Source organism: Athene cunicularia (genome assembly GCF_003259725.1).
Source record: "Athene cunicularia isolate RWA chromosome 1 unlocalized genomic scaffold, athCun1 chr1_part2, whole genome shotgun sequence".
Lineage (NCBI taxonomy): Eukaryota > Metazoa > Chordata > Aves > Strigiformes > Strigidae > Athene > Athene cunicularia.
The window spans coordinates 21,686,486-21,701,109 of NW_020799092.1; the positions used below are offsets into that span (position 1 = coordinate 21,686,486).

General features: G+C 38.7%; 1 protein-coding gene across 7 annotated transcripts in view; it reads left to right on the forward strand.

The window, feature by feature from the left end:
* The window catches only part of RIMKLB (ribosomal modification protein rimK like family member B), a 78,286-nt gene that overhangs the window by 28,157 nt on the left and 35,505 nt on the right, over window positions 1–14,624 (forward strand). For all 7 annotated transcript variants that reach the window (XR_003400342.1, XR_003400344.1, XR_003400343.1 and 4 more), the window contains 2 exons: window positions 10,524–10,754; window positions 12,632–12,718. Coding sequence is in view for 4 of the 7 variants with exons in the window: in XM_026867719.1 (XP_026723520.1) it covers window positions 10,524–10,754; window positions 12,632–12,718 (318 nt within the window). In the remaining 3 variants the exon portion in view is untranslated. The remainder of the gene's footprint in view (window positions 1–10,523; window positions 10,755–12,631; window positions 12,719–14,624) is intronic.

The following is a 14,624-nucleotide window of genomic DNA, read 5'->3' on the forward strand; positions in this document are numbered from 1 at the left end:
TTTTTTTTTTTTTTTTTCTTAAAAAAACCCTCCTCCTCTCAGAACAACAAGCTGATCTGACTTCCTGTATGGTTGTATGATACTAGGCCTGATGAAAGGTGAGAGTTAAGAGAATGGGGGTACAGGAGATGAGATGCCTTCTTTTTGCTGCAGCACATAGTTGAACCAGGTTAAATATAACATGAAACTGCATATTTTATTTGAACATGTTTTTTGTTCTGGAGTCATATCCATATTTTATGAGGTCTGCCTACATAGAAAGGTTTTCATGTTATCTTCAGGGAAGACCAACACTTTACGGCATGTTCTAGACCTTTCTGGAGAAACTCCATTAACCCCATGCATTAATTAATGAGCATTCCTTCTTACTGTTACCGAAGCTATGGCACAGCATTTCTACTCCCATGGTCTACATAGTCAGACTTTGAATCAGTATGTTAGCGCTGAAACAGTCTTGCTGTTGATACTAGTGATGTGCATGCTTTTCCTGATTGTGGATACTATTAATAATCCATGTTGCTGTCAAACTTGGGAGCTGTAATCATGCATCAAAAAGGCATTCCTTGTTTTAATAAATACAGCCTTACTGTATTAAGGGTATGACACCAAGTCTTTTTCCTAGCAAACTTTTGAGCTTAAAATTTGGAATTACTTTGCAGCCTTTAAGACCATTGATCACGCAGGAGAACATGAGTAGCTGATAAAGCAAACAGGAAAAGTGCTATGTTAGAACCTCTTTTAAATTCCTTTTGAGAGCTTCCTTTCATATAGAGTTTCTTAAATGTGCTTTTCCCCTGCTACCTTTTTGTATTTTGCGTTTGTAGTTCTCTTCTGGCCAGTGTTTTTTTTTTTTCCTTCCTTTTTGAGAAGAAGCCAATAGCTAAAAGATAATAAAAGATATTAAATGCTTTGGGATTTTTATTTTTTTTTTCTTACTAGGTTAGCCTGTCTTGTTTTTTTTCTGCTTTTGACTGAGTTTCCTTCAAGAAAGCTAAAGTTGCTTTAAGCATGCTTCAACAAGCTTGGTAGTAGCAAAGGCTGATGCACCAGTTGTTGCTAATCCAAATAATGATCTCTCAAATCCTGGTCTACTTCAGAAGTCACCTGAAAGATTTTAAGAGGATGCTGACACTGGAAGAGGAAAGCCTTCCCTTTTATTCTTACCTGCATGTTTTTGCTTCTGTGTTGCCTCCTCTTTCCTGTGGATTCAGGTCATCGTGTAATAGGTGTGCAAATGCTCTTGCAGGTAATGTGGAGAGGTATCGTGGCATTTGGAAGCAAATTGCGCAGGACTATTTCTTTTGGTGGCAGTGCTGACGTGCTGATTTTTAGCGTTTGTGTCTGAGTGTGGTAGTTTTTTGTCAGATGTTAGAACTGACTGGATGTTAACTGTAAGACAGGCAGTTCTGTCTTACTCCTCACCTCTCCTTGTCTGTGCATACCCACCCTTTGATCTTGCAGGATGGGGTCTGGTTAACTGAAGTCTTGCCTCACAAGTGTCTGGGGTAAGTAACTGAGCACAGAAAACCCTGAATGGTGCTCTGCTGTCCGACCTAATCCACTGAGAGGATGAGAAACGTGCCAGAAATGGAGCAAAGTAGAGTGGAACTGTACAGTCAGAACAGGGCTGACCCAAGGTTCTGGTGATGAGTTTGTTCTCTCAGCTATCTTAACCTCGAAGTAGGTGTCATTTTTGTTTTGCTTATGCTGATTTAATATTTAATATTTCTATTACTCAGAGTAGAAGTGTTGTTTACCCTCTCATCATATCTTACTTGTTTTTTTCACAATGGTGATACTACCAACTGTGAAGCTATGGTAAGCTGCAAAGTTAATACTTGCCCTGTCATCCCCCTTGCCCCAGTTGGCTGCTTCTTTGTCATGAACACCTGGACAAAGGAGAGATTATGAGAGCACATAGCTGGTAGTGTGGTAAGATAGGATTTTCCCCATGTATGTCAGCTCTGGCTTAGATCAGATCAGTTTAAATTGATCATAAAACCCAAGGTGGTTTTGGTTTTTACAGGTGAAAACAAGAAAGAATTTGTAGTACAGTTGCTAGACATACATTTTAAAGGCACATAGTGAGTGAGGGCAGGATACATAAATCCTGTTTGTGACCCTGAGCTTTCTCTTAATAAGAAAAATTCTTAGAGTCATTCAGAGCTTTGATGGGAAGTCTAATATAGACAATGTAATCACTGCTTATGCAGGGTCTGTATAGCATATGTGCATGAATATACTTGTATAAGAATTGGGGGACCTTTTTTGAAACATTCAAGTTGAAACCATCTCCTTTGCACTCAGAGTCATTAAAGTGAGGTGTGAGAGACTTTGCTTTGTTGTAATTCAAATAATTTAAGACTTTAATCAACAGCTACACTTCCATTTTTAATTTCAGTAAATTTAAATCGATCTTATCCTGAATGTATTTTCTTTGAGTTTATGCTGTGGAAAATATTTTAAATTCTTCTAACTCTGCCCGGGAGCAAATTAAAAAAGCAGATGTATGGTGAGAACTTTATTTAAACTCTGTGTGAAAAGCAGAAAATGACTCTTCAAGGTGTTTGAAATCACATCTTTTCCAATACTGTTTTATTTAATGAATCTTTTGATTCCCCTTTTGTGGCATTTTTTTACAACACTCCATTTAAAATACATTTTAACAGTTACATCACCAAAGCATGCATATTTGGGGATAGGGCTAAAATACTGGATACTTCTTTCTATACGTGTTTGAATGTCTTTCAGGTATTGTCTGGAAATGGATTTTTTTGGTTAGTGATACAAAGTTTCTTAATTGTTTGTTTATATGCATATAATAATGGTAGCTGAGGCTTTAACACAATTTCAGTATAGTTTCCATGTTTACCTACCATAAAATCAATTCCCAGAGCAAGCTGATGGTCTAGAATTAATTTGTGTTTGTAATATACCTTTTACATATGTTTTTATATTTGGATCCATTGACTTCACATTTATGTGTGACTCTGAAGAAGTGCTTGTGGTTTGGGATTATAAGCAAACAATGTATTGTGACTACAAATGTAGCTCAGAAACACAGATCTAGCCATAATCAGTCTCCTTAGTGTTGATTTAGTGAGGTAGGCATATAGGCATCTGTTCTGTTATCCCTTGTGCCTGAAAAGAACCCTGACCCAGAATGGCCATAATCAGTTTGAGCATTGTTGTCCTTCCCAAGTTTTTTCACCCTTTTCAATAGCCTGTGCATTTTTCAGAGTGGTTCCGTGTTCTTCCTGGGAAAGAGGCCCATTGTGTCCAGGATGGGACATGAAGTAGAGCTGGTTTAACTCAGGTACCTGCTTGCTTTGTGTTTGAAATTGCAGCAGTGGCCTTTTGTGACAGTTTTCACAGTGCTTGCGTTAGGAATTTACGAATTGAAGCTGAAGCTGCTGCTCTTTATTTCTCTGTTTCAGAATAGAATGGCATAGTACAATTCTAGAGAGATCAGTTTTGTCTCTGCTACGTGTGACTTCATTTGAACTGCTGAGCTGTGGAAGTGTATCTTAGCGGGAAAGCCTTTTGGTTAAGTTTGTGTGGAGAAGGAGATTGAGGTCATACGAAACCCATAGGGTTAAATGCCAGCACTTGTTAATTTGGTTTGAAAACCTAAGTCGGATAACAAGGGAGAGAATATGAATTTAAAACACCCAGCACAGAACTGCTGTAGGAATCTGTTTCTGTGTACACTAGAGTGAAAAATACCTTGGTAATATTAGATATTAAAGGAGCTTTTGCATGACAGTGAAATTTTAGAGATACTGTTACAACTTAGTTTTCAAACTAATAAACAGTGCCAGTCAGGTGGTAAGTGATGCAGAAGAGAAAATGCCTGTGCAACTCCCAGTGAGGAACTTTAGTTTGGTGTTAATAAGTGGGTGAATTTCTAAAAATTCAGTGTGTTAGCTTCTCTTCAAAGGTTAAATTCTAGTTTAAATAAAATTGCATTTAAAGTGCTATACTTTGTGTCACCCAATTTGTGGGCATTGATGTTGCTTACATTTGTTTTATAGATAGGTAGGTATGTAATGTTAAATCAGCATTTTGCAGCAGGCTTTTGAGGTATACAATAGTATTTTGTTAATGTTAATACTGCTTTTGTTAGTTATTTTTAAATTCACTCTCTTGGCAGAATCTATATTCAAACTATGCTGAGTTTTAAAAAATTTAGAGATCTAGCTCTGTTGAGGGAACATGTCTTGTTATTGCCAGTAATCTGCTGTTAAAGTTCGGGGCATTTCCCTTTTGAGCTTTAAGCTTGCTTTTATATAGCAATCAGGATGAAACACATTTAATTCTCTGCAAGTAAACTGTAAGTAATTATTAAACACTTTAGAACTTTAACACAAATATTACGCAGTGTCTTGTGGCTGACATATTGGGAGAATGAATGAACCAGAAATAGTAATGCACGGTTTTGAGAACGGGAGTGAGCCTAGGTTTGTGGAAAAAACAATCAGTGATTGTTGTTAGAACAGCTGATTAATTGGAAAAAGTAGGTAGCAGGGTGTGATGTCCTCAAAATACGAGGAAAGGTTTGCATGATGGAAAGCTAACCTGTTTTTCCCAGCTGAATAAGTTGAATTCATTATAGCCTTGCTTGCTGAGTGACTGTTCATTTGGGAAACGTTAGCAACTCCATGGATGGATGGATGAATAAATTGGTATAACGAAGTTGAGAGATCTGGAGACTTTCAGGATAGCATACTGATCTCTGGGGAAAAATCTGGGTAATATTTTTAGAAGTTCTTGGTCCCTGCTAGCTCCTGTTGGGAACGTGATGAGAGCTAGTGTATGTTTAGTGCTTTTGAACATTTGATTCAAAAATATTTTTTTTTTTGGAATGCTGTATGCATGATGACAATGCATTATTCCACTTGTATGTTATGCCAGTTAGAAATGTATTCCATATACTGGATGTCTCTGAATACTGAAACACCTTTTCCCTGCTTAGTTTTAGTTATATATTCCAGAGCAGTTAGCATTTATTGGGGGTTTTGCCAAAGACAGATGTAGTCACTGAAGTTAGATTCTTCTTCTGAGAAGTGGCTGCTTGTGGCAGCTGTGGCCACAGAGGTGAGGATTCTTTTCATAGCTATCTATGCTCTACAGGGAATAATTTAACTTTGTTGTCATGTCTGGGCACTTGTCATGGTCACACAGTTCTCAGATAAATTCAGTGAAATGTATACATTTGGAAGTCCGTTTGAAAGAAGAAGGGTTAATAACAAGAATGTTTTATGTTGCTGGATTTATGGCAGCACTGAATAGGGGGGAACTTCTGCAAACCCATCTTTTGTGCATCATTCCTGCTCTTCTGATCCATTTGGTCAGAAACCTGATAGGATAGGTCATGAACTTCCATGGGTAGGTAGCAAGGCAGTTATCAGTCTTCAGGCACAGATTGGAAGGCTTGGTGTTTTTCATCATGGAAACCTATTTACAGATGTAGGTTTTTCTAACATACCAGTAGAAGTAAACGTATATGTAGTATTTCTCCCCGAGAAAGTTTCTTTATTACTCTTATGTCAATGTCCTTTGGGTTTCTTTACCAGGCTATAGCTTCTGACATTGCCTGTCTTTTCATCTATCATAGTCTATCAGTTAATACTGATGATTCACATTGTATAAAAATAGAAACTTGATTTGAGTAATTTGATTTACATGTAAGCCTATCCAGATCTCCTGCTTGTGTGTTAAATACTGTAAGCATTTAGCTTTGTAGTGTACCATTTTATTGAAGAAGTTGGCTATGGTTCTTATGGTCACATATTCTATTTGAAGACTTGAATTTGAGTCCTAAGTACTTCATGGTCTTGGTGACTCAGTTTGCTCTTTTTGGCTGTTTTCCAAAATTATAATTTGGAATGAAAATTCTTTTATGAATTTATTTGCTATTACTGAGATGTATTTTTTTAAACTGTCTGATGTTTGCTGGAATGAGAACTATAAAAGTAATTATTTTTTTATGTCCTTGCAAATCTTTGAGATTTTAGATCTGTCTCCTGAAACTGTGTTTATTCTGTTTCAGTTGAGAGTACAATTGTTTGTAACATGCAGACTGGACATAAGATACTGCTTTGCAGTAGCTATTAATCTGCTGATGAACTGATTTTTGTAGAGATTGGAATGATTCAACAGAATGAGTTTCAAAAATGTCTAGCAATTTAAAATGCTGCTTGGGTGTGAATTAAGATGTTCAGAAGCCGCACACAGTTTCTTGAAATCTTGATTGTTTCTACCCATCCATAATGCCATCCATGCAGAAGTGCTTCTTGGAGTTTCTGAAGCATGAGAAAGTGGGATAACTGGGTAGATGAAGCACCAATGCTTATGGGTTGTAAAAGGTGTGAGGCTGCAGTTTAAGAATTTACATACTCTGGCTGTGGTTGTGATTGACTTGCAGAAGTGTGTTTGGCTTTCAGGCTTTATGGGGTATTGTTACGATGCCTGTATTTGGGCACTTAGCTTGTCCTAGTTGTGCAGGGAGATTCATTGTTATAAAATCCCTTCGCTAAGGCTTAAGGTCAAGCATTTTGCTTTGTGTTTTGCTGTAGGGTGGGAACAAGCACACAGTCAGCTTAGGAGCCTTAGCTGATGGGCAGCAATTTGTTAAGTCAGGATAAATCAGTTTTGTATGTCTGTATTTTGAAGCATTTAATTTTGAATGTGTGCCACCTAAATGATAACCCTCTTGAGAGTGAGACTTTTTAATTGAGAAATTGTGATTATGAGAGAAATTTGTCATAGGGAAGAGACAGAAGGTACTAATAAAAGGCTGTGTGCATGAATGAAGGTTGGGAAGTTCCAGAATTCTGTGTTTTCTCCAAAGTATGTGCATCTACCCTAAAATTGTACTAAATCAGGTTATTTAGAGGCTACTGTCATCCCGAGTATCTTGGTCTGCAAATAAGCTCTACTATGTTAGATGTTACTGTCTCAAGTAACATCTTAGGGCATAGGTACCAGTTTTCTGATCTCACTGGTAACAGTAGAGAAGTTTCCGACTCTTTTTTTCTGTCTTCACTAGAGTTTAATGCTGTGTACATTTTCTGTGGACTTCACGGGTTCATGTGATGGCTTCTAATCTGTTTGGGTCAAAATAAGCCTTTTTATCAGAGACCAGCTACTTTGCACTTCCAGCCTACCTGCTGTTCTTTGGGAATGAAATGCAGCAGGACCACTTGGGCCAGCTGATGAGGAATCATGTGTTTACCCACTCAATTCTATCATGTGCTGCTTTGACCTGTCTTTGAGAAAAGCTTGAAGCTTTTCAGCTTTATTTGAGGGGTGTAGTGTAACTGGTCAAGTTCATTCCCAAGTGATTACAGTTCACATTGAAAATATTTGTTTTGCACTTCCGTCTGAATGCTGTGATGTTTGGTGTGTAATGTCAAATGTCTACCATATTCCACTTTGTAGAGTTTAATCTTGCAGAGATAAAATAAAGAAAGCTGGTAGTAAGTGCAAGAACAGGTCATGTTCAAGTGCAGGATTTGCATCTGATTTTGTAGTGTGATGTTCTAACTCGGGAGTCTTTATCTCACAGGGACAAAGAATACACAGATGTTTATGATGACCTAAGAAATTGTTCCCCCCGGACTGGTAAAATGGTTGTTATATATATGTTGGTAAAGTTTGTAGTATTAGATAAGCCTGAAACCTCCCTCTCCTGGCTCTCGGTACTTCAAAGGACTGTACAGCTGTCTGCTGTGTCTTCAGTGGCTTTCTCAGTGGATGCCCATGACAGAAAATGGCCCAACTTGTTATTTGTCGAGGTACTTCTGTATGATCTGAACATCTGCCTTCTGTATGTTTGTGAGATCGCTTCACTGTCCATAGGCAACTGTGAATATAACTTACTACTGCTGTTCTGAGTCTAAGATGGTACTATTACTGCAAAGGAAAGAGAGTTCATCTCTGTTTTTAAAAAAAGTTTTGATTGCTTCTTAACCACTCTTTAAGTAATATCTCTGTAACATATCTTTTCTCCTTTCTCCCTCTTTGCATTCATTAATTGGTTCTTTGGAAAAGAAATTAATTGTATGCATTAATATCTTCTGTGTTACTGCTTCCAGCACATAGTGAATAAATACTATTTTATCAACCCACTTGGCAATAATGACAGTTAACCTGATTGTTAACTGCTGTTTTTCGGATGGAATGCTGAATACAAGCTTGTTCCAAAATGGCAGAATCTGGCTCTCCTTTTTACTGTAATAAAGCTGCTTCTGTTTGCAGCACTGTGTTGCTGGGAGACTGCAGCTAATTTTTATGGCGCATGTCAGTAGTAGTGATTCAAATTACACATTTCATTGAGTAGCTCTTCTCTTTGTTTGTAAACTCTTCTATGAGGGGAGAGAAAATTTTTTGTTCTATGGAGAACAGTATCCAGACCAGAGAAAATGATTGAATCTGGAACAAAAGCTCAGATTGTTCTGTTGATATCATCATTGTACTTCCAGAGTCACTCCAGGGGGGATGGTGGCCTGGCTGAATTTACACCAGGCTGATAGTCAAATCTAATGCAGGTATTCAGGAGAATTTCAGGTGAGGCATATACATCTCCCTAAACTGCTGTTTTTCAGATTCCGTGGTGCAAAACTTCAGTGTGTGATGTGACTTTAAAACAAAACAACAAAATAGACTTTGAAAGATTATGAATTAGAAAACTGTAGTTTTAATTCACAACAAAGATGCAGTGGCAGTTTTGGGGCTCTGTAGAAAATGCAGTCCTTTTTAAAATGATTGTTACACAGCTTGCATGTGGATCAGGACACACATGCAATTACAGTGGCGAACAGTGGGTGTAATTGGGCGTGCATCTAAATGAAAATACATGTGTAAGATAGAATCTGACCAATAAGTTAAAAATCTTTTGCTTGCTAAGTCTGTACTCCTTTACCAGCTAAAGGAGATGGTAGTCCATTTCCTGATGTTCTCATTCTGCTTAGGTTTTTAGCAGTGTCTTGTTTCTATTCTTGCTTGAGATGCCTCTATAAAATGGTGTGTGTGTGTGTCTGAAGCCTGCTTGCTTAAACACGCAAGTCATGTCAGCTGCAATGCGGCAGTGCTTGGTGCTAATGAGGTGAGCAGCCAGAGCACCCGTCTGCTTATGTTTTCTCATCTCTTTGCAATTATGGCAATGGGGATTGAAAAAAGGGATTTGTATTGGCTATGGCTCTGTTTTGGCCTTTCCAGAGTGTGGTTCTGTGTCCTTAGGACTGGGCAGCATATTTCTACTTCCATTTTGGGAGTTAGGTGGCTGTTTCATTGTATTTAAGACAAGCTCTTAACATACCCTGGTTGGGAGAAGAAAAGAAAACGGGAAGTACAGAGTGGGGGCCACCCTCTCTTCTCTTTGCCCCCCACTCCCCCCCATTAATTCAAATGCACCTTGAAATTAAATACATTGCCTGGCAGTGTGTGTCTTCAGGTTGAGTTATTGCAAGTCTGTATTTGAAAAGTAACATCTTTGTAATAGAGCTTATCAGGTAATTAATTTGGGTTAGACCTGAATAGTTACAGCTGGCCTTCCATAGGCACAGAAATGCAGATGCACTGGGATTTCTCAGCTGACTTCTCTTTATCTCTTTTTTTTTTTTTTTAACCTTTAATGTGATAGCAGTGTGAGCTGTGTATTTTATGCTGGTCAGAAAGTTTTACTTTGAGGCAAATAATGTGAATATCAAATCCTATTTGTCTTTTCCCATCCTCAGATGCTACCAGACTGCCTTCACTGACCTTGATGCCTTCCTGTCCCATCCTTTTGTATTCCCATTCCTGCAGCCTATCTTTCAGTGTTTCTTTTTCAGAGATGTAGTCTGTCGTGATTAGTCATGACATAGGTCATGATTAAGTAATATGTTGGTCTTGGTGGCAAAGCTGGTTTTCCTTCTAGTTCCTGCCTTACTAACATAGGGTGCTGCCCTGTTGGCTGATAATCTGATTTATATTAAGTATTTAGAAATAATTTTGTTGAAATTATCTGTGTTAAGAATACCGTTGTTTTGGGGGATTTATTGAGGGTCATATCTAATCTCTGTTACTTTGGCAATGTGTTGTGTAACGTGATGCCACAAACAGAGGGATCAGTACAGCTGGGACTGGGAAAGGTGTGAACTGTATCATGTAGGCAAGAATGAGTGGTGGGAGGCAGGAACCTCCTGAGATATTGATACTGCTGATGTGAATGTAGTGTGCATCTAGCACCCATAGAAAGGATGACGTGCCCACCTATAAAAAACGTCCTTAACCCAGGAATGTGTGCTCTAATACTGTCTGTCTTTGCCTAGTCCTAGTTTTAAGTGGGTTAAGAGTGACATGTATGAAACAGCATAACTGACAAGATGCATTTTAGGGAGAGTTGTACTGTTTTAATGCTCACTGTCGAAGTCTGGTACTGCTGGTGTCATCACTTAATAGTGTGGTATTTCTTTTCCTGTTTACCTTCTCCTGAAGACCTTGTGGTTGATTGGGATGTTCTTCTCTTCCTTCTTTAGGTCTCCGCGTGAATGGGGAGCTCATTACTGCTTACCCACAAGTGGTGGTTGTGCGTGTACCAACACCTTGGGTCCAGAGTGACAGTGATATCACAGTCCTTCGCCACCTAGAGAAGATGGGCTGTCGATTGATGAATCGTCCCCAAGCCATCCTCAACTGTGTCAACAAATTCTGGACGTTTCAAGAACTTGCTGGTCATGGTGTGCCTCTTCCAGACACATTTTCATATGGTAAGGCTTTTGGATCAAAAGGATAGTATGGTTGCCTATCACAATTTATGCTTTTACAGTGCAAAAGTTATGAGTCAGGTTTTGGAGATCCATAGAATTAAGTAGCATGAGGTTAGTTCCACAGATATAAGTGTTCAGTAACCAGAAAAGGAAATTAAAGTCACAACACTCAAGTTCTGGTTTTGGCTTTGTTGATTAGCTCTGATGCTTTAGGAAGAGAACTTTTAATTGTCACTCAGCCTCCCAAGCAACTAACTTTGGTTGTTATTACTAAAACACTTCGAGCTCTTTTCCAGCTGCCTGAAACAACAGACAAGAACTTGGGGAACTAATTGTTGTAGAATTCTATAAAGATCTAGACTTTGGTAAAACCTGAAAGTAGATTAAGCTTCTATATGAATAAAAATATCTGCAAATGTATTAGTTATTGTGAAAGGACAAAAAGAGTACAGGCCCTGATGTTCAACTTCTAACAATGGTTTGGGGTTTGTTTCCCCACCAGAACAGTTAATACTTCTTGTGCCTGCTGCTGGAGTCTGTGGTTCCTGACAGAGTGCTAGATTAGAGGAAACATTTGTCTGCGCTACCCTGATGCTATTTCTGTTTTTAATTACAATATATTAAAGATGCCTCAGCCTTCCTTTCTTTCTCGGGAAATATCAGGGCTTTCCTCCCCTTTGTAGGGTTGCACCAGTAGGCTTTTGTAATGGGAACTTGACAAAAACATGGGTTTCCATCAATTACTTTGAAAACACATTTGAGGAGAAACATGCCATTTCTTTATAGATGTGGTTGCTCTAACTCATTGAGAAAGGAATGAGGTTTTAATTTTTTGGGGGTGGGGGTGGGGGGGGAGACCACAAATGATGGGGTAACTGCAAAATGTCTCTGTTCATAACTCCCTGCCAGTTCTTTTAATGCCTGCCTCTGGAATTTGACAGAAGCATGACCTTTTTGTTTCTTTTTTGTTTATTTATTTTGTTTTTTTTAAACACAAGTATCAAGTTATCAGTGAAAGCTGGCTTTGCCAAGAGGTACAGGATGTACTGAATGACACGTTATTCCATGACATGCATTAAAATCCATGGCAGGGTAGTGATGGCTGCTGCTGGCTTTGTGACCAGTGTCTTGGATTGATTTCTGTGCTTTACTGCACATGCTGTTAAGAGGAGTCTCATCCCTTTGCTGACTTTCTCTTCTGTATTTCTTGTACCATGGTCAGCCTTCTGTGAATTGAACGGAACTCAAATAACCTTGAAGTATCAACCATAATCATGTGAATGATCATTAAAAGCTATTCTTTAAGGTCTTTACAGGTGCAATGAGACGAAAAGGTTGAAGTACTACTTCAGGAAATAGGGAGAATGAGGTGCAGGACTTAAGTCTTGGAAAGGGGGGAGGTGGAGTGACAAGGTTTGGGTTCTTGCTGTTTTCTGGGTTATGCATTGTCTTTGTATTCCATGTTGCTTTTCTGGTTAGTAGTTTGGATGGAACTGCTGCTGGTGTTAACGTCTGTGCTATTTTCCTGATAGACATTTGAAAAGGTGGGAGTTGATAAAGTAAAAGGGATAAACTGGAACAAGATGGTAGAATCAGGGCATTCAGATTTGGAAGATTGGATTGAGCCTTTTGGGTTTGTGATCAAGAGGCCTTTGTCAACTTGTGTCTTCCATTTCAAAGCTAGTAGGAGTTAGTATCCCACGGATCACAAACACCTTCAAAGTCTGATCATGCTCCATGACCAAGTTGTATTTTAACCGATAGTTTTTTCTGCATTATCTAAGCTGTAAGGGTGGGAGGAATGTGTGGCAATTACATCCCCAATTTGTCCACACCAGATTGGTGGCACATAATGTTGTTGGTTTTCTTTTTGCCAGGTGGTCATGAGAATTTTGCCAAAATGATTGATGAGGCGGAAGTGCTGGAGTTCCCTATGGTGGTGAAGAACACGCGGGGTCACCGAGGTGGGTGTGAGGTCAGGGGTGAGGGCAAGGAGTATTCTGAGCAGCACTCTTTAAGATTGTGTCTCGTCAAGGGATGATAGTTAAGAAGGTTGTCTATTAGGTGTTGGACTTTGTGGTACATCTAAATTCTACCTCCTTTCGACTTCTGAATGTTGGGTAGGCTTCAACACTGGGAAGCAGTTTTAGTAGAACCTAGTCTTGCAATAGCAGGGGGGATAGGGCTTCAAAATTTTGGTGCATTGGTGACTTCTGTGAGGAAAGCTTTGAACTGGAATAATGGAAGGTCTGGCCTTGGGGAAGTAGAGAGAAGCCTACATGGATTTCAGGGATGTTTCTAAATAGGTGTAAGAAATGAAATCTGCTTGTTCAGTCTTAATTTGTCTTTTTTCTGCTTTGTCTATAATTAGGATTCCGATTTGAATGAAATCTCATGTATTGTTTGTCAAACTGGATCTCTGTTTTTCCGAAAAATACCTTTAACAGTGCTGTTGATAATACAGCAGGTTCAGATTAAATTGTTCTGTTACCAGTCTTGTTTTAAGTGTTGAATATGAAACAATCCATCACTTTCATTTAATGTTAGATAGTGATCTACTAAAGGAAACAGGGTTTAAAATCAGTTTCAGAGGTTTTTTGCACAGGAGAGTTCACTGGTTTTAATTTTTTTTAAAACCAGTTTAATAAATACTAGAAGTAAAAAGAGACTGAAACCAAAGTTTAAGCACATAAACCAGCAGTTACCTTAAACAAAAGCATAATTAAAGACGTCAGTTCTTACTGTCTGTCAGTTTGTTCCCACTCTGTGCTGCTCTGGTGCATCTCATCTGCTGCCATGAGTGTTTTTGTAGTCATGTGGTAAATGGATTAAGGAACTGATGCTGGATGAATATAGATGGGTTATTTTTACTTGGATTAATTCCTTACATGAATTAGCATTTACTTGCACAAATTCTTATGTTGATGTAAGGAAAGAGTGAGAGCAAAAGACTGGGGCAGAGAAAGATCAGACCTGCTTCTGTTGGCAGTAATACCTGTTCATATGGTTTTAAAGTGCTTGTGGAGCTAGGAAGCCAAGTTGGAGTTTAACTTTGCAGCAAGCTGAATTTGACAACTGTGGAAGTGTTTGAGACAGTGGATTTGACTTGACACTGCCTTTTGTTAAGATTTACTGAATAACTGCAGAGTTTGAAGCTATTGACCGCCTTCTCCCCTTTTTTAGCCAGAATTCATGTAAATCTCTGTTTTCATTTGGAGCACTTAAAATTCCAGATATTTTAATGCAAATTTATGTACAGTACATGTCATTTCACATTAAGAGAGTTGGGGAAACTTTTTCAAATTAATTGAAGAGCAGCCATTTGCAAATCGTATTTAAAAAAAACCCAAGCAAATGGTCATAGGTACTGGTTGATGAATGAAAGTCATACTCTTCTAGGCCCAGTTTCTGCATAGTTTGCTGCTGCAGCAAATGTGCCTATCTTACTTTTGCCAAGATGTCACGATGCTGCATAATTCCCAAGAAATAAGTAGTTCCCCTCCAAGGCATCATTCTTCCTATCCCATTTGAGGAATACAGTGGGATTATTAAATGGCTGTAGGAGAGCTAAATTTGGAAATGGGAGAAAGTGCACAGAGGTTTTTGCTTTCTTGTCATGATTTTTAAGCCTACTCTTGTTTGTGATGAGGAATTCCATGTTCCTCAAGCAGTGTTCTGTGTTAGGGAGACCTTAAATCCTTACGAAGCAGAGGCTGCTCCAGTTGGGCTTCGGAGCACATTACTTTTCCTAGCTCTACTACTGCCACATTTCTGTTTCCTTAGTTAAGATAGCCAGTTTATCAATTGATTTTTGTACTCTGTTAACATTGTAGCATAACTGAGTGACAATTCTACCCCCCCCCCCCCCCC